This window comes from Zosterops lateralis, assembly GCF_965231275.1.
Source record: "Zosterops lateralis genome assembly, chromosome: 14".
Lineage (NCBI taxonomy): Eukaryota > Metazoa > Chordata > Aves > Passeriformes > Zosteropidae > Zosterops > Zosterops lateralis.
This window is the reverse complement of record NC_139774.1, coordinates 15,214,935-15,233,042: the sequence shown is the minus strand read 5'-3', so window position 1 is coordinate 15,233,042 and position 18,108 is coordinate 15,214,935. Positions and strand designations below refer to the sequence as shown.

The 18,108-nt window shown below is 62.1% G+C and overlaps 3 protein-coding genes across 5 annotated transcripts; all 3 read left to right on the top strand.

Annotated features, from left to right (window-relative positions):
• Window positions 1–382: 382 nt before the first annotated feature.
• On the top strand, window positions 383–8,850 carry RGS14 (regulator of G protein signaling 14; the record flags this gene model as incomplete). 2 transcript variants are annotated; one of them, XR_014591165.1, is made up of 16 exons in its annotated part: window positions 383–427; window positions 1,686–1,707; window positions 2,822–2,976; window positions 3,081–3,173; window positions 3,695–3,838; window positions 3,998–4,147; window positions 4,312–4,432; window positions 4,519–4,643; window positions 4,720–4,923; window positions 5,028–5,104; window positions 5,204–5,330; window positions 5,611–5,692; window positions 5,873–5,931; window positions 6,148–6,262; window positions 6,530–6,911; window positions 8,773–8,850. XR_014591165.1 is itself a non-coding variant. In XM_083872133.1 (15 exons), the coding sequence occupies 15 exons, from the start codon at window positions 383–385 to the stop codon at window positions 6,757–6,759; spliced, it is 1,749 nt and encodes a 582-aa protein (XP_083728259.1). In that variant the 3' UTR covers window positions 6,760–8,096. The 2 variants fall into 2 exon arrangements, 1 of the variants encoding a protein (XP_083728259.1); XM_083872133.1 differs by lacking the exon at window positions 8,773–8,850 and having other exon boundaries at window positions 6,530–8,096.
• A 783-nt stretch (window positions 8,851–9,633) lies between these two features.
• SLC34A1 (solute carrier family 34 member 1) lies at window positions 9,634–13,774 on the top strand. Of its 2 annotated transcripts, none has more exons than XM_083871641.1 (13): window positions 9,634–9,766; window positions 9,970–10,089; window positions 10,229–10,402; window positions 10,756–10,884; window positions 10,962–11,105; window positions 11,203–11,314; window positions 11,406–11,601; window positions 11,801–11,896; window positions 12,012–12,111; window positions 12,330–12,497; window positions 12,628–12,744; window positions 12,900–13,024; window positions 13,129–13,774. In XM_083871641.1, the coding sequence occupies exons 2-13, from the start codon at window positions 9,984–9,986 to the stop codon at window positions 13,681–13,683; spliced, it is 2,022 nt and encodes a 673-aa protein (XP_083727767.1). In that variant the 5' UTR covers window positions 9,634–9,766; window positions 9,970–9,983; the 3' UTR covers window positions 13,684–13,774. The 2 variants fall into 2 exon arrangements, with proteins under 2 accessions (XP_083727767.1, XP_083727768.1); XM_083871642.1 differs by having other exon boundaries at window positions 9,648–9,766; window positions 9,888–10,089.
• A 555-nt stretch (window positions 13,775–14,329) lies between these two features.
• On the top strand, window positions 14,330–17,837 carry LOC310915065 (alpha-2Db adrenergic receptor-like). Its single transcript, XM_083871644.1, has 2 exons — window positions 14,330–15,904; window positions 17,779–17,837. Exon 1 carries the CDS (start codon window positions 14,600–14,602, stop codon window positions 15,626–15,628), a length of 1,029 nt encoding a protein of 342 aa, XP_083727770.1. The 5' UTR covers window positions 14,330–14,599; the 3' UTR covers window positions 15,629–15,904; window positions 17,779–17,837.
• Window positions 17,838–18,108: the final 271 nt, after the last annotated feature.

Sequence of the window (18,108 nt, the reverse complement as noted above, 5' to 3'; positions counted from 1 at the left end):
ATCACGGATGTGGATGCAGATGGGGAATGAATGGGATGGGGATGGGAAACAGGGATGCAGATGGGAACGGGATAACGGATATGGATGCAGATGGAGACAGGGACGGGGAAAGGGACGGAGATGCGGCGGCGCCGCGGCGGCTCCCGGCCCGGAGCTGGAGCCGGTGCCCACCGGGGCGGTGCCCGGCGGCGCGGGGCGGCCCCGCTCCCCCCCGCTGCGGTCTCGGTTCCCATGGCGACACTTCCTGTGGGAGCCGAAAGCGGTAGTGTGTTAGTGCCGGGAGCGCCGGGCCGGGCCGGGCCGGGAGAGCCGCGCCGCCGGCCGGGGATGCTGCGGGGCCGCGGGCCGCGCCCGTAGCGCGCCGGGCCGGGCCGAGCCAGGGATGCAGGGCAAAGGAAAACTGCTGGTGGTCCACAACGGGCGCATGGTGAGTGCCCGGGGCGCCGGTCCCCATCCCCCGGGGCTGCCCCGCCCGGCGCGGAGCTCGGTACCGGGTGATGGGTGGGATTGCAGACCGGGCGGGCACGGGGTGTGGAGCGGATAACGGGCGGGCAGAGGGATGTATGGAGCCAGGAAACAGGCAGGCAGGAGGGTGTGGGGCTTCTGGGCAGGAAGGGAATCCAAAGCAGGCGGAGTTGTGGAGGGTTTTTAGGGCAGGCAGCAGTGTCGGGGGCTGGGGCAGTGAGCAGCAGGGGTGGGACAGCATTGTAAGTGGGGATGGGTAAGGGACAAGCGGTGACGGATGGGGATGGGGTCACTGGAGTCAGCAGTGCTGGTGTCTGTGGGGCGGGCATGGCAGGGCTGTGTGGGTGTGGGCAGCAGGGAGGGAGAGATGGATGGGGAGGAGCAAGGCGCTGGCAAGACAGAGAGGGACGTGGGACCAGGGTAAGAGACATGGCAGAGGAATGTGGGGTGGGGTAGCAGGGAAAGGCAGGGGGATAGAGGGCCTGGGATGGAGACAGTCAGGGGGTGTGTGGGGTAGGCTGGGGGTGTGGGGCTGGCAGGGCCAGCTGGGTCGAGGGCATCATTTGAATGTGGGGCACCACTTCAGTGTGGCCCCAAGAAGGTGATGAGATTCAGCACCGTGCAGTGAGTGTGGGGCTGGGCTTCAGAGGCTCTGCCCACCCCCTGCTTGCTGTGGGTCCTTGGGTACTCCATCCCCAGGCTGCTGTGTGGGGTGGCCCAGTGAGTGCTGCAGGACACCCTGTCCTGCTGTGCCCTGGGCTGGCAGCACCTGATCCCTGCTTTTGGGCATCTCCGGTAGCTCCAGGCTCCAAGGAAGGAGGGAACAGGCAGTTTGCCTGCTTGGGGCTGTGGTTGTCCTTCCTTCCCTCCCCTCCTCCCCTCCTCTTCCTGTGCAGTGGAGGCCGCTTCTCTCCTCCCTTCTTGTTTGGGGTGGCAGGGTTACATCTGATACCATCTGCCCTTTCCCAATTGCTGGCCTGGCCCTAGGCCATGGAGAGGTAGGAGAAAGGCTGTAACCCCTTTGTAACTCTCTACTCTTGCCCTGGGTTGGAAGTCCTGTGTCCTGCCTCTGCCACAGGGCAGGTAACACCAGAGCAGTGTTTGCTGACCGTGTCTCTTGCTCTGGGCTCAGCCTGGGCTTGCCCTGGTGCTGCTGTCACTCCTCCAGGCCAGCAGGTGCCATGTAGCCCCTCTCACCTCTCTCCTTTCCACTCCCACAGGGCCCGGCCGTGTCGGATGGAGGTAAGGCTGCTCTTTGCCCTGGGACAGGAGGCCAGCATCATCTTCAGGGGAGGGGGAAGCCCACAGGCAGCCTGGTGCCAGGGGCAGGGAGCCAGCAGACAGTGAGGTCCTGTGTCAGCACAGGCTGTGCCATGGGCAGGTGACAAGGCCCCCGCAATGCAGGGCTGAACCCTCTGCCCAGGGCTGGCCATGTCCCCCATCCCTTCTGCATGGCCCCTGCCTGTCCCTCCTTTTGGCTGCTCAACTGGCACTTTGGGGTGCTGGGGGCTGAGTGGCTTCCTGGGGCAAGGAGAACCTGGGTACCAGCCAGCCCCAGATTCTCTGAGGGAGTCTGTCTGTCTGTCAGTCTGACTGTGCACTGGATATCTCAGATGGTTTATTTAACTGTCTTGGCCCCAGTTACTCGTGGTTTAGACCACCAGAAGGACAAGTACAGGGAGCCTGGCAAAGGAGCAGCCTGACACACCTCCTCTATTCCTGCTTTGCCAGGAGAGCACTGCTTCCATACCCTTACCTTCTCTTGCAAATGACCCCCTGCTTCCAGCTGCACACCAGTCAAACCAGTTCCAAAGCTGGGGTTGCCCCTGGGAACTTCCATCTTTATGAATACATGGTCACCCTGGGTTTCCCCGGAGTGGGGTTTCCTCAGGGCTGAGAGCTGGAAATGACACTTTCTGTGCCCTCCACGTGCTGGGTTTGTCCCTCATCATGTCCAGAGGAATAGAGAAAGTGGGTTCAGAGACCTCTGCCCATCTTCCAAGCTTCCCTCCACTCTGTATGGCCTCTGTGTCCCCTTCCACTCCGCTTTCCCTGCTGGCTGGGTGCCTTCCCCATGGCTGTCCTACCCCAGGAGATGAGTCAGAGATGGAGTCATGGTGACACCCAGGGTGGGCACAACTGCCAACACTGGCAGGGAGAGCTGTCATGCCAGGAAGTGCCAGCTGTGACATCCTGGTGCTCAGTCCTCCACGGATGTCACTGTGATGGCTCCTCATGTTCCCACCCCAGCACTCAGCAGGTCTGACCCAGATGGGGCAGATGGAGGGCTGCTGGTGCTGGGGGGTGACACTGGGGGACAGGGAGACAGCCAAAACTGACTCTTTTTCTCTCTCAGAGTTAAATGCCTCCCGGGCCCGTGGCAGCAACCACAGTGTAAACAGCCTGCCAGGCCCACCAGCCACGTGTGGATCCACACAGGGCTCTGTGGTTAGCTGGGCTGAATCTTTTGAGACGCTGCTGCAGGACCGTGTGGCTGTCACCTACTTCACTGTGAGTGTCACAGCCCAGAGCTGTCCCTGCTCCCATCCACTGTTGGACACCAAATGTCCCACAGCCACAGTGCCACCAGACCAGCAGATCTCTCTGCCCTGCAGGAGTTCCTCAAGAAGGAGTTCAGTGCTGAAAACGTCTACTTTTGGCAGGCATGTGAGCGTTTCCAGCAGATCCCAGCCAGTGACACACAGCAGGTACCAGCTCTGTGCAGCTCAGCTCACACAGATGCTGGGAGGGATGTGGGCAGAGCTGTCCAGTCTGCATGTCCAGGGGTCCTGCCAGACCCCTTTTCTGAGGGGCTGAGCAGCCTGGGGGCTCTTGCAGAAGGAATAAGGAGATGGATGTGATATGCACCTGAAAAGCCACAGCTGGGACTGCCTGCCCCACAGAGCAGGGTGTGCTTCCCCAGCCTGGGACTGCCAGAGGGTGGAGAGTTTTTCTAGGGGACAAACAAGACCAAGGGCAGAGCTAGACAGGGGATCATGAGGACAGAGCAAGGTGGCTGCAGGGGATGGTTCCTCCCTCAGGTTGTACCTCTGTGGAGACACTGGTGTGTTGTGCCCTGAGCTTGGTCTTGAAGTCCAGGTACTGAGCTGGTCCTGGGGCAGGTTGGTTCTTCAGGGCTCAGGTGTCTCTGTGGGGTGAGCAGGGAGCTCCCCTGGTGTGGTATAGAGGAGGGGGATCGTGGTCTCAGCCTGGCCTCCTGTCCCCTCAGCTGGCCCAGGAGGCACGGCGGATCTACGATGAGTTCCTCTCCAGCCATTCAGTCAGTCCTGTGAACATTGACAAGCAGGCCTGGATTGGGGAGGACATGCTGGCCACCCCCTCCCCGGACATGTTTCGCATCCAGCAGCTCCAGGTATGGGCAGTACCTGATCTTCACCCACAGGATCAGGCTGTGGAACCACCCCACGTGTCACCCAACATCACTGCTGTCACCGTGGGGCTGTGCCATGGGGCAGTGGCTGGAGCCTGTGGGTGTGCAGGGGTTTTAAGCACACACATCCTTCTTTTCCAGATCTTCAACCTGATGAAGTTTGACAGCTACACACGTTTTGTGAAATCCCCACTCTACCAGGCCTGCCTGCGGGCAGAGAGCCAGGGGCAGCCCCTGCCTGACCTGCGGCCCCACTCCCGCAGCAGCAGCCCTCCTCCTGACCTCAGCAAGGTGAGTGAGGGGGAAAGGGCAATGGGGACATGTCCCCATGGTGCTGGGTCCCTTCCCTGCTGCTCAACCCCAGGCTGGGGACAGACAAGCAGTCAGGGGACCAGGGAAAGGGAAGGAGAAAACTCATGTGTTGCTATGTTGAGATGCTGCTCATTTCACCCCAGAAGTCGAAACTGAAGCTGGGCAAGTCCCTGCCCCTGGGCGTGGAGACAGCGGGCAGTGGTGCCAACCGCAGCCCTCACCGCTCCTTCAGGAAGGGAGAGCGGCGGGAGCCGTCCTGGGCAGGTGGGTGCTGTGCTGAGCAGGACAGAGGGGCCACGCCACCCTGAGGGGTGTTCTCATCCTCACCACCATCCCTCTGTCTGTCCTAGAGGGGGGAGAAGGCAGCAGGAGTGCTATGCTGTGGAGGGAATCCCAGGGCTCACTCAATTCCTCAGCCAGCCTGGACCTGGGCTTCTTGTCCTCAGCCAGCACAGCCACCAGCCCCTGGGCAGAGGTGAGTCAGCACCACGCCAATCCCACAGCACCACGCTGCCACTGGCTGGGCTCATCCTGCCACATCTCTCCCTCAGGGCCAGCAGAAGAGCCTGGGGGGCAGCGAGGCAGAGCTGCCAGCCAAACCCATGAAGTATTGCTGTGTGTACCTGCCCGACGGCACGGCCTCGCTGGCCTCTGTCCGGCCCGGCCACTCCATCCGGGACATGCTGGCAGGGATATGTGAGAAACGTGGCCTCAGCCTCCCCAACATCAAGGTCTACATGGTGGGGAATGAGCAGGTAGGGCAGAGAAGGGGGAGCAAGGTTTCTGCCAGCCAAACCACCCCTGTGCTGGGACCACACGCTACTCTGCTGGCTCTCTCCTGATGGTTTGTCTCTTGCAGAATGCCTTGGTGCTGGACCAGGAGTGCTCTGTGTTGGCAGACCAGGAGGTGAAGCTGGAGAACAGGATAAGCTTTGAGTGAGTGGGAGCTTTGGGGCTGATGTGCCTCAAACCCAGTTCCCCAGGCAGTCCCGAGTGCTGCTCCTTCCTACAACCACCTCTTCTCTCCCTCTGCAGCCTGGAAATCTCCTCCCTCAACAAGACCATCCGCATCTCAGCCAAGTCCACCAAGCGCATCCGGGAAGCGCTGCAGCCCACGCTGGGGAAGTACGGCGTGAGCGTGGAGCAGGCGCGGCTGCGGAGGGTGAGGCTCGGGCCTCAGCCAGCACCTGTGGTTTTGGGGGAGCCCTGGGTTTGGGGGCTCATGCCAGGGGCTGCTGGCTGTAAGTAGGTGTTGGGGGCAGCCTGTGGGGGCTCCTAGAATCACTGGTTTTGGGATGGGCCGTGACACGGCACTGTGTGCTGGGAGGGACCAGTGGGTGTTGCCTGTGCTGGCCCAGTGGGGTCTGGCCAAGCAGGTCTTTAGCCTGGCTGCCTTTCCTGTGCCACAGCAAGTGTGACACTGGCTGCTGTTCCTGTTGCAGCAAGGTGAGCCAGCCACCCTGGACTTGGAGAAGCTGGTCAGCACAGTGTCTGCTCAGAAACTTGTCTTGGAAACACCAGCAGGTAAAGTGTCCTCCCTCCCAAACCAAGTCCCCTCAAGCCACATCAGCCTGAAGAGCACTTGCAGTGTCAGGCTGTTTTCTGCCGGGCATGGCTCCTGGTCTCTGGGACAGGTCCATCCTGTCACTGGCTGGGCCAGGACCAGGATGCTGGAAGGGGGCACTGAGCATCACTTCCTTGCAGATGTGCGAGCGATGGGGAGCGCTGAGGCTGCAGCTGCCTCCTCTCTGCTCTGGAGTGAGGTGAGCATAAAATCCCACCAGCCCTGGTCAGAGATGCCCTCACAGCTGCTGTCATGGTCCACAGGGAAGCAGGGCCCTGCTGTGGCCCCAGCACTTGCCACAGGGCTGGGCAGTGGATGCCAAGGAAGGAGCCAGGCTGTGGGAGGGTGATGGGGACACAGCCCAGGTGAGGCTGCCTTCTTGCCCCATGGCTGAGGCCTGGGCTGCTCATTGCAGGATGGAAGCCCCACAGGAGCAGAGCCTGACACACGGTGGGAGGTGCCCTCCTCCTTCTCCAGGCCACGGTCTTCAGCTGCCATGAACCTCAACCGCCGCACCTACGACCTGGAAGGTGAGACCTGGCATGTCTGAATCCTGAGGGCTTGGGGCAAAACACAGATGAAGGGATGCAGAGCCCCCCTGGTGTGCTGGCGATGGGTGCAGGGTCCCACAAAGCTGGGAATGGACTATGGGGTCTTGGGGTCTGATGTGGAGCAGGTAGAAGGTGCAGGTGCTGCGCCTGGGACATGTTCAGGGTCATATCAGGTGGAGAGGGCAGCCGAGGTGCTAGGACAAAGCCCCAGTGCCTGGCTCAGGTGCATGATCTGCATTTCCCCAGGGCTGGTGGAGCTGCTGAACCGTGCCCAGAGCTGCCGGGCCAACGACCAGCGTGGGCTGCTCTCTAAGGAGGACCTGGTCCTGCCTGACTTCCTCCAGCTCCCCGTGCGGGACGACAGTGCCTCTGCAGGGTCGGATCAGCCCAGTGCCCCTCAGGCTGGCTCCGAGGGAAGCAGCTGCCCTCAGGAAGAGTCTGCACTGGCTCAGCCTTCGTTTGACCACAAGCTCTGATGAGTCCTGCTGCACGTCCACACCCGGCACGTGGCACCCCCAGGCCATGCTGGGGTGCAAGAGGGGCCCGACAGCCCCTGCCCTGCACCGCTGACACTGCCCGGACTGCAGATCCATCCACGTCCTGTCCCAAACTGTCGTGTCGTGTCGCTGTGAGTGGCTGAGCAGCTGCCATGCCCCTCTGTGGGGCCACATCCCGGTGCACATCGAGGGGGTCCTGTACATAGTTTGTACCCTCGTTGCAAAGCACTTTGCAACATCCCATAAATGCCTGGCACTGTCCTGCCCAGCGCCTCTGCCTGCAGCAGAGCTGCCTGCCCAGCACATTGTGCCTGGGTCAGGCTGACACAGCCCCACTCACTGTTTGGGTGGGGAAAGCTCCCTTCCAACTGAAGGGAGTGCAGGATAGACAGGGTGGGTGGGGAGGAAAGGCGGGCTCCAGTCCTGAACTCTAGTGCTGTGGGCAGGCAGGGTCAGGAGAACATGTGCCTGGAGCTCAGAGCCAGATCCAGTCCCTGGCCCCGTGGGAACAGGGCTGCCCTGTTGTTGATTTGCAAGTCCACCCTTCCTGGGGAGGGTGAGCAGGGCCCTGCCGGGCTGGGCCCCAGGCAGGTTGTTATGTCTGCACTGCGTGAGCATGGCCTGATCCTGCCACAGCAGCATTGCTTGGAGCAGGGCACATGGTTCCTGCCCCGGGCAGACAGAGGCAGAGCCAGCAGATGGTGCCAAAAAAGCCTTCCTCCTCCCCGCCGGAGATCCTGCGTGGGCGGCTGCTGAGGGACACGCAGGAGCAAATCCCCAAATCCCCCGTGCCCCATCCCCACTGGGGGTGTGGGTGCTCAGCCTTCCAGGACAGCTCTGCTTGGTGCCAGAAGAATGCAGCACTCCTGGGTGCTGAGCACCTCAGCCTCTGGTGTGCAGGTCCCCAGTGTGTGCCCAGCCTGTCGTTCCTGCCAGTGGCTGTGCTGGGCTGTAGCCTTGAGCCTCAATCTGCCAGTCATTTGTGTTGCTGGTCTCCCTGCCCAGCAGCCTAGTGTCCCCAGAGGTCCCAGACAGAATCTGCAATGGAAACATTCCCCCAACAGCAGCCAGGAGATCCCTCCACAGTCCATACATGCCAGAGCCCTTCCTGGCTGTGCCTTGGGTAAGCACTCCATAACCACTGCCTGGCCAGAGGCAGAGGGGTGGCCCAGGGCCACCAGACTTGCCCAGAGATGGGGGCATGGCCACCCAGCCCTATGCTGTCACAGCCAGCTGCAGCCCTGTGGCCTTAGTCAGACCCACCCCGTGTCTCTGTGATGCTGCTCAGTTCTGTCTGTGGTGTGGAACCAGGGGAAATAAAGAGCATTGCCTGGATGTGCCTTTCTTTCCTTCATCATCAAGGCTGGATGATGCTTCTCCCAGCAGCAATGTCCCCTCAACCCCCCTCTCCCCCACAGAGCCTTCACAGGGCCATGGCAGAGCTGAGGCCAGCCCTTGGCTTCAGTGCCACCCTGACTGGCAGCAAGGGGCAGTGCCAGGGGCTTGTTTTCCCAGCACTGCTGACGGAGTAGGGGAAGCTGCAGGGCCGGCATGGCCAAGGACTTCAGCCCCGACCCTGTCAATGAGTGACAGCCAGAGCTGCCAGGGCCTCACTGGGTTAATGATTGTGGGGGCAGCTGGCCAAGAGCCCCTGGGCACGGGGCAAGTGCGGACACCAGCCTCCTGCACACTGGCTGCACACTCCCAGACTGAAGGGTCCCCAGGCCCTGCAGAGACGTGTCCCCTGCTGTGGCACCTCCTGGGCATTCAGCTCCATCAGTCTGTGAATCAGTGGAAGTGGCTCAGTGATGCTCCAGCAGTGGCACAGGTGTCCCCCAGCTGTCCTGAGTGCCCTGGAGTACCAAAGGGATCTTCCCTTGTTCTGCCCATACATTTGCATCTGGCTTGTCATGGTGATGGGTTCTGGCAGTGTTTAATCCTGGGGAAATGGGGATGTGGCAATTGAACACCTCTTTGTGCCCACTCTCACAGGCACAGGGCTGGAGGAGCCTTTGGCCACTGTCTCTCCCCTGGACAGTTGTGGATGTAACTTTGCTGAGTGTCCTGTGGGTGGATGGAAACTTGGCTGGAGGTGTGTAAGCAGCAGGTAATGATAAACAGAGCCGAGGAGGTGGTGACAGAAGTGCTGGCCTCACTCCTCTCCTGCCCACTCATTGCACATGCTGGGGAGATGTGGTGCCAAGGGAGATGCAGGCTCTGCCCCACACAGCCCTCTCAGCACTGCTGGCTGCCCCACACTAAGCTGCTGGCACAGACAGAGCCTGGCTGATTGCCACCATCTCCACCAGTGGCAGGACATGAGGATCACACTGGTGTTGGCATCACCCATCTCCAATGCCCTGGGAGCGAGGACATTGTGCCCTGGGCAGAGATGAGGGCACAATGAGGGCACATCACCTCCTGGCTGATGCTGTGATGACACAGAGGGTGCTGGATAAGTGCATGACCACACCTCTGGTTTGTGATGCCGCAGCAGCACCAGCACCAAGCCCTTCTCCTCCTCCTCCTCCTCCTCCTCCTCCTCCTCCTCATCTTCCTCTCGTGCAGTAGATGAACCACCTGGTACCAGATGATGGAGAGCTGAACCCTCTCCATCATCACCTCTCGGGGCACTGTGCTTCAGCAGTGCCCCGGCTTTGCTCATCACCGCAGCGGCTGCCGCTCACGCAGAGCCCGGGGCGGCGGGGCGGGGGTCCCGGGGGCGCGGTACCCCCGGGGCACGTGCCCCATCCTGCCCCGGGGCCGCAGCTGACGGCGGGATGTGGCGGAGGTTACCCATTAACTGCAGGAATTTCTGGGGAGGAGATGAGCAGCGAGCGGAGGTGAGGGGCAACACGGGGCTCCTTAGACTTTGCTCTTGGCGTGTGTATAAAGGGCCGTGGTGCCCCACAGGCCACTTCGCTGGAGGGACGCGTGGATGTGGCATGTGGAAGTGGCACTGCCCTGAGTACCCGGCCAGCCCCAGGTGAGCTGGGCCCTGGGCAGGAGGAGTCCCAGGAGTGCCTACCCTTTGGGAGCTTGCTGCGGTGGCACAGCAGCAGCTGGTGGTCCAGGGGACCAACAGACGATGGGATGGTGCTCCTCAGTGGGGCCAACGCTGCAGGGATTTGGGGGAACGTGGCAGTTGGTACAGCACAGCCGTGGTGACACGCAGCCACCTCTGCTCAGCCTCAGCAGGAGCGATGCTGCCCTACCGGACGGAGAGCCCAGTCCTGCCCGGTCGCTGCCAAGTGCGAACAGGGAGGGTTGTGCCCGGGCCACAGTTTGCCTACTGCCCCAGCCCCCAAGGTAAGTGCCTTCAGCCCTCCTCCTCCTCTTCATCTTCCTTGCCTGGCTCTGCTCTGCTTCTGGCCAGACCCTGGCCCAGGCAGTGCTGGGCTCTCCTCTGCAGGGACAGGGCTGTAATGTAGGTGCCCTCTCTCCCCAGCTCTGCACCGGCTGCCGGGTACCCACAGCTGTGCCTTCACCGTCAGCGCTGTGCCCTGCCCTGACCATGGCTTTTCCTGCCCTGGCTCTCCGGGGCACCTCCGCGAGGGCCGGGAGCGGGACACGCTGTCCTGGCCAGGGCACTGCCTGGGTCTGGATGAGCTGCAGAGACCAGGTGAAACCCTACCGGTGGTGGGGGGGTCTCACAGCACTTGGGGCACCTGGGGAACACCTCAGAGATCTGACAGAGGCATCTGGGGCACTATGGGGTGGTAGGATGGGAGGGGAATGCCGGTGGAGAGACCCTCAGTGTCCTCGGATGACGTGGGAAGAACTGAGGGACAATGGGGCAGCTGGCACAAGGCATTTCAGGGTGGGAGGAGATGAAGGGGACCCTGGGAGACAGGTGGCATAGCTAGGGACATAAGCCCTGTTCTGCCAGGAGCCATGAGAATGGTATAAGGCTGTAGGAGCCTGGGGAGCCAAGGCCACGCCATAGCAGGATTTTAACACTCTTGTCTTGCACAGAGCTCGCATGCTGGGCCAGGGTCCAGTCCTTCTGTGTCACCCTTCTAAAGGTGCCCCTGATGTTTGGGTTCCTGTACCTCTTTGTGTGCTCTCTGGACGTGCTCAGCTCTGCCTTCCAGCTGGCTGGAGGTAGGAGGGTGGCAGGGATGCCTGGGAACCTGGTGGCACTGGCAGTGCCAGCAGCCTGCACTCACATTCTCTTACAGGCAAGGTGGCAGGGGACATCTTCAAGGACAACGCCATCCTCTCCAATCCAGTGGCTGGGCTGGTGGTGGGCATCCTGGTGACCGTGCTGGTGCAGAGCTCCTCCACCTCCACCTCCATCGTTGTCAGCATGGTCTCCTCAGGGTGTGAGTTTGCTGGGGACCTGAGGCTGAGGGAGAGGATGGCTGGATGGGGTCACCCTGAGCCAGGCCATGCAAGGCTAGCAGGTCTCTCTGTCCCCAGTGCTGGAGGTGCGCTCTGCCATCCCCATCATCATGGGCTCCAACATCGGCACCTCAGTCACCAATACCATAGTGGCCCTCATGCAGGCTGGTGACCGCAGTGAGTTCAAAAGGTGAGAGCTGGATGGGTCAGAGGACACTTCTGGGGCTGGGGGCTGCTCCTCAGGACCACCTCATGCTAATGGGCTCCTTCATTCTGCACAGGGCCTTCGCTGGTGCCACGGTGCACGACTGCTTCAACTGGCTGTCAGTGCTGGTGCTGCTGCCACTGGAGGTGGTGAGTGGGTACCTGCACCATGTCACCCGCCTGGTTGTGGCCACCTTCAACATCCGCAGTGGGAAAGATGCCCCCAACCTGCTGAAGATCATCACAGAGCCCTTCACCAAGCTCATCATCCAGGTCTCCTCCAGATGTTTTGTTTGTCAGCATAGTATGCCGCAGGCTGGTGGTGATGTCCCCAGCACTGGTGTCCCTTTGATTGTGGTTGTATCCAAGTGTCCCCAGGCTGGCAGTGGTGTCCCCATGCCAGTGAAGATGCCCCCAGCCTGTGAGTGCTGTTAGCCCCCAGGTGCCCTCTCAAACATGTGTGTTGTTACAGCTGGACAAGTCTGTGATCACGGGCATCGCGACAGGGGACGAGAGCCTGCGCAACCGGAGCCTCATCCGCGTCTGGTGTGGCCGTGCATCCCCACAGGTGAGGAGCCCATGGCCCTGCTGAGGCCACCAAACAATCCCACAGAGGATGGGTGGTGGGCAAGGGTTGGCTGAGGATGCTGTGGAGCCAGCTGTAGCCAACCTTCTTCCCGCAGGTGGCCACTGTGGGGCTTGGGACTCCCCCAAACTGCACATCCCCTGGTGACTGCAGCACTAAGGGCATCGAGGTCCTCCACAATGTCACCAGGCAGAAGTGTGAGTAGGTGTGGAGGGCTGGGGCACAGGGCATGGGGCTGGGGAGGTGCAAGTGGGACTGGGGGCCATATATGTGATGGAAAAGTGTTGGAGTCATGATGTGGGGCAGGGCTGGGAGATGTTGTGCTGGGGTCCAAGTGTGGGGCTGTCTGTGGGGGCAAGTTTGTGAGCAGGGCCGGGCCAGCCCCAGCCCCTTGCCCAGTCATGCTGTGGGGCAGGTAAGCACCTCTTCACCGACACACCACTGCCTGACCTGGCCGTGGGGCTGGTGCTGCTGGCCGGGTCCCTTGTCGTGCTCTGCACCTGCCTCATCCTCCTGGTCAAACTCCTCAACTCCCTGCTCAAGGGGCAGGTGGCCAAAGCCATCCAGAAGGTCATCAACACTGGTGAGTAGGATGGGGACAACATGCCACATGGCCATCCATTCCCATCCCCACCTGCCATCCTCAGACCTGTCCCTGGCTGCCCCTGACCCCCAACCCTGATGTGTCCATGCCCATGCCCATGCTGTGGCAGACCTTCCACACCCGCTCAGCTGGCTCACCGGGTACTTTGCCATGGTGGTGGGTGCTGGGATGACCTTCGTGGTGCAGAGCAGCTCTGTCTTCACCTCGGCCATCACACCCCTAATCGGTGAGTCCCAGCAATTCCTCATCCCCTGCCATGTATCATCCCCTGGCCTGGGGGTGCTAAAGCACTCAGAGGGAAAAAGAAGCTGTGCCTCCTTGGGAGAGCATGGGGATGGCACTGCCAGGAGTGACGGGATGGATGGGGTGCCTCTCATACAGGCCTGGGAGTGATCAGCATCGAGCGTGCCTACCCACTGACCCTGGGATCAAACATTGGCACCACCACCACTGCCATCCTGGCTGCCCTGGCCAGCCCAGGGGACAAGCTGGCCAGCTCCTTCCAGGTACAGTCAGCCCAGGGCATGGCTGGGCTGGATGGGGTCATCGGGCAGGGCAGGGGCTGGGGGAAGCCCACGTGCCCAGCCTGATGGAGATGCCACCCTTGCAGATTGCTCTGTGCCACTTCTTCTTCAACATCTCGGGCATCCTGCTGTGGTACCCACTGCCCTTCACCCGCCTGCCCATCCGCATGGCCAAGGCTCTGGGCGAGCGCACGGCCAAGTACCGCTGGTTTGCCGTGCTGTACCTCATCACCTGCTTCCTCCTGCTGCCCTCCCTCATCTTCGGCATCTCCATGGCGGGCTGGCGGGTGCTGGTGGGCGTGGGCGCGCCGTTCCTCAGCCTCCTCTTCTTCGTGGGGCTGGTGAACGCGCTGCAGGCACACAGCCCCGGGCGCCTGCCCAAGTGGCTGCAGACCTGGGACTTCCTCCCCGCCTGGATGCACTCGCTGCAGCCCCTGGACCGTCTCATCACCCAGGCCACCCTGTGCTGCACCGACCGCTGCCGCAGCCCCGAGGGCTGGGGGGAGCACGAGGGCACTGTCCGAGACAAGAGCAGGCTGGGGCTGGACAACAACGCCATCTCCTACCCCGAGGATATGCCCAGCCCCACCATACTGGTGGGCTCTCCTCGCCAGCTCCCGCACGGGGCCACACGGCTGTAGCTGGCAATGCACACCCAGGCTGCTGCTCCTGTGGCTGCTGGTGCCCACCGTCCCTGCTCAGCTGGTGTCTAATAAAAGGGGAGCACCCGTGCCTCTGTGTGTCTCTTTGGGTTCTCCCTCTGAAAAACCCAGCTGTCACACCCACCACGCTCCCCATTTCTCACACACCACCACTGCTCAGCCCAGCTGGTGCTGGGGACACACCAAATTCTCAGCTCCTGCTGTGAGGCACATGGTGATGATGGCAGAGATCTGTAGCCACATGTACGGAGCAGTCACAGGCAGCATCACCTTCCACCCGCCTCGTCCCAAAGGGCTGAGCTGGCAGGGTCCATGGTGCCCCACTGTGTGCCACAGCAGCATATCAGTGAGCGAGGCACAGCACAGGGCAGCCAGGCAAGGTCTGGGGCTGCCGCGGTGCTGCTGGGCTGGGATCAGCAGGATGATGACCCGCCATGGGCGGGCAGTGCCCCTGCACCACCAGGCACCCTCGCACCCGTGGCTGGAGCCCTCCTGCCATGGTGACCCTGAAGGGAGCCCTTTAAGTGGCAATAACAGCTTCTCCCACTGCCCACAGATGTTTGGGTTCCTGCCAGTGATATCGGCCCACCCTTCCCTCCCTCCCTCCCTCCTCCCCGCCCGCCCTCCTCCGGACTGGGACCAGCGGAGCCAGCAGCGCTGCCGTGGGAGCCTCTCTGTGTTCCCAGCACTGCCGCTGTCCCGCATGCCCAGCCGGGGAACCACTGAGCCAGGACGACCTCGCCACCAGACCGGGCCAGTGCAGGAGCGGTGGCAGCCGGGAGAACCCCCCGGGGACTCAGCGATGCCGGGGCTGCGCCCGCAGCCGCTTCGGGACCGGTGAGCGGGGTGGGGGAAAGCCCCATGGGGCTTCATCTGCTTGAGGGGCCGGGCCAGCATGGAGCCAGCCAGCGCCCTTCCCAACGCCTCCGGTAACGGCAGCGGCGCCGGCGGCGCCCCGCACTCACCCGCAGCCACGGGGCTCATCTTGCTGGCAGCCCTGGCCGTGCTGCTGGCCACGCTGGTGGGCAACGCTCTGGTGGTGGTGGCCATCTCCACCAGCCGGGCCCTGCAAGCCCCGCAGAACCTCTTCCTCATATCCCTGGCCTCGGCGGACATCCTGGTGGCCGTCCTCGTCCTGCCCTTCTCGCTGGCCAACGAGGTGATGGGCTACTGGTACTTCGGCGGGCTGTGGTGCAGCCTGTACCTGGCGCTGGACGTGCTGCTCTGCACCGCGTCCATCGGGCACCTCTGCGCCATCAGCCTCGACCGCTACTGGGCCGTCACTCGGGCGGCGCGGCTCAACCTGCGGCGCAGCCCGCGGCGGGTGAAGGGCATGATCGGGGCTGTCTGGGCGGCGGCGGCCCTGGTGGCACTGCCACCTCTCCTGCGGCCCCGGCCGGGCGGGCGAGAGTGCCAGCTGAGCCAGGAGACCTGGTACGTGCTGGCCTCCTGCGCCGCCTCTTTCTTCGTCCCCTGCCTGGTCATGGTGGCCGTGTATTGCCGCATCTACCGCCTGACTGCCCGGCGGACGGCCGCCCTGCTGGCTGCCCGCTCCCCGCGCCCCGCCGGCGGTGATGGAAAGGTGACAGGCCTCGGGATGCCGGGGTGGCGGCGCCGGAGCCAGCACCAGAGCGTGTTGCTGTGCCGCCGCCGGCTGGTGCGGGCCAGGGAGCGGCGCTTCACCGTGGTGCTGGCCGTGGTGATGGGGGCCTTCGTGCTGTGCTGGTTCCCCTTCTTCTTCACATACAGCCTGGGGGCTCTCTGCGGGCAGGGCTGCCACGTCTCCAAGCCCCTCTTCAACTTTTTCTTCTGGATCGGCTACTGCAACAGCAGCGTCAACCCGCTCATCTACACCCTCTTCAACCGGGACTTCCGCGCTGCCTTCCGCCGGCTCCTCGCCGTCCCCCACCGGCCCCGCACTTAGGGACCCACTGGGACACCGGGGACACGGCCCCAGCCCTGCCCAGCAGTCACAGCCTGGCCCCACCACAGACCCTGGATGGCAGTGCCAGTGCACGGCTCGAGGTGCTTCTGAAAATGCAGGATTGAATAAAACGAGACCAAAGCCTCTGCCTGGGGCTGGTGTCTGCCTCCGGGGAGCGCAGAAAGTGGCACCAACTGCCAGCACCTTTTGTCACCTGCATCACCCCACACGTATGCCTTGCAGCAGTGGTGATGACAGCCTGCTGTGGCAGCTCCAGTGAGTATCAGCCCTCCCCGTTCTCAGATGAATGTCAGTGTCCCCCAGTTGTGCAGGGGATGACCCCACAGCTGCTGCGAGGAGCCAAAACACTCTACATGGCAGCATCACCAGCACTGGGCTGAGCTGGTTGTGCCACCACAGCAGCCCAGTCTGAGCCCTGTGCCAAGGCTGTCCCCTCTGGGAATGTGCCAGCTGTGCTGTCATGGGGGCTCTGTGAGGGCACACACGTACCCACAGTGGGGTACGAGGGTTGCAGGTCTGGCATGGAACACCCCACATCCTGCTCGGAGGCTGTACTGGGATCCTGCTGCAGGAGGAAAAGCAGGAATGATATCCCAGTGCCGGAAAGGCCGTTCTCCCCTGGGGGAGTGTCAGAGATGGGATCGCATGGGAACAGGCTCCAGCACAGCCTGACGTGCAAGAGGCCACGGAGGCAGCTGTGGGGCGAAGACCCCGGGGGCAACCACATCCCCCTTGGGGGGCAGAAGCCGCCCCACACCCACCCTGCCTGGCTGCCTGCCTCGCTTTGCACAGACACCCCGGGGTCAGGGGCTGCTCCACTTCTTCAGCTTTGCTGCTCAAAATAGAAAATCTCAAAACATTGGGCTAAAAACAGCTGCTGGCGCCTGGGAGCTGGAGCCCAAGGAACACTGGCCCCCGCCAGCCCCCTCAGCCTCCAAAGGGGTGTGCACAACTCAGCTGGGGTCTGGGGGCACTGGATGGGATGGGGGGCTGGATGGGATGGGGGTACTCGGCACTGAGGATCCCTGGGCCATCCCTGTGCCTGCTGGCCCCATGTGAGGAGGCTCATGGTGTGATCTTTGGAGTCAGCAGAGGCTCCCAGTGGAATCGGGTTGGGATGGTCCCAGTGGTGACTCCTGGAGGCGTCTGGCCCCCCGTGGCTGGAGCTGCACGGGCACTGCCTGCGGAAGGAGCTGCCCTATCGCTGCTGCCCAGCTTCCCCTCCCGCCGCCGCCATTCTCCTTCTCACAACTAAACAACATTTTGCTTCTAAAAATACTCAGATGAGGGCAGCTAGTGGTGACCTGGCCAGGCCAGCTCTCCAGGGGGACATTAGCTCTGTGGCAGCACCCCAGGGCCACACAGTGTCCTGGCCAAGCGCCCTGGGTGGCAGCCAGGGTAGCAGGAACTGTCTGTCCTTCTAGGCATGAACACACAGCTCGGGGAGGCTGAAGGGCAGGAGGGGACAGCTGGAGTGGGGCACACAGGGTCCCCCTGCTTGGGCAAGGCAACACCAGCACATCGGGGCAAAATCTGGGTCAGTGAAGGGAGATTCAGGATGTTGTCTGAAACGTCAAATCCTGAGGGTTAGATTTGGTGTTTCTCCCTCTCCAGCCACGTCATGCCCCTCCACAGAGGTAAAAAGCAGAGTGGCAGCTCCACTACTTGAGCTGATGCTGGATCTGTTGGGGACATCAGGATCCTCTGGACACTGGTGCTGCCCCAGCAGCCTCCCATTGTCCATCAGTCTTGTCAGTGATGGGAATGGTGCTCCAAAATGCCAGGTGGGAGGAAACAGAAAATAGCAACACAAGGGTTAATGCTGGAAATGGATGGAAACACTGTCATCTCATTTTAAGTTCAAAATAAACATGTGCCAGCTTTGGAAGGAAAGCAGCTCTAAAAGAGGAGTTCTCACAGCATGAGCTCATCCCTCCAGGCAGAGTGACAGAGAGATCTCCCAAGGTGTGGCAGGGCAAAGCATCCTCCTCCTCCTTCTAATCGCTGCAGATTCATACCCTAAAGATGTGACACCTGATTTCCAGTGGATGCTGAAGGGCACAGGCAGTACCAACTGCATGGACAGTGAGTGCTTGGAGTAATTTGTGTTATTATCATCCTCATTACAGCCCGAGGACAGGAACCCTTCTCCCCTGCCCAGGCTGCCACTGACAGACACCAGTCCAGGTACCTGCCCATCATCTCCCCCATGCCCTGGCCAGACCAACCTCACCCCTGGGGCAGCCCTGGGAAGGAACACCTCCCGTGGGCTGGAGAAAGAGACACAAGCCGTGGGAAGGCAGAGGCGGCGTCCTCACTCCAAAGGCAGGAGCAGCACAAAGCAGGGCAGACACCACTTGGTTTAAGAAGATTAAGGAGCGGTTTTGTGCCCAGGAGAGGCGGGAAGATGGGCAGGTGGCCCAAGGGGCTGGCAGGGCATCAAGGGGTGCTCAGCACAG

Bases quoted from the DNA above. Each gene is read 5' to 3' on its own strand.
- SLC34A1 (XM_083871641.1), top strand. From the start codon at position 9,984: ATGCTGCCCTACCGGACGGAGAGCCCAGTCCTGCCCGGTCGCTGCCAA. The intron at 10,090-10,228 runs GTAAGTGCCTTC...CTCTCTCCCCAG, and splicing joins CTACTGCCCCAGCCCCCAAG to CTCTGCACCGGCTGCCGGGT. The intron at 10,885-10,961 runs GTAGGAGGGTGG...ATTCTCTTACAG, and splicing joins TGCCTTCCAGCTGGCTGGAG to GCAAGGTGGCAGGGGACATC.
- LOC310915065 (XM_083871644.1), top strand. From the start codon at position 14,600: ATGGAGCCAGCCAGCGCCCTTCCCAACGCCTCCGGTAACGGCAGCGGC.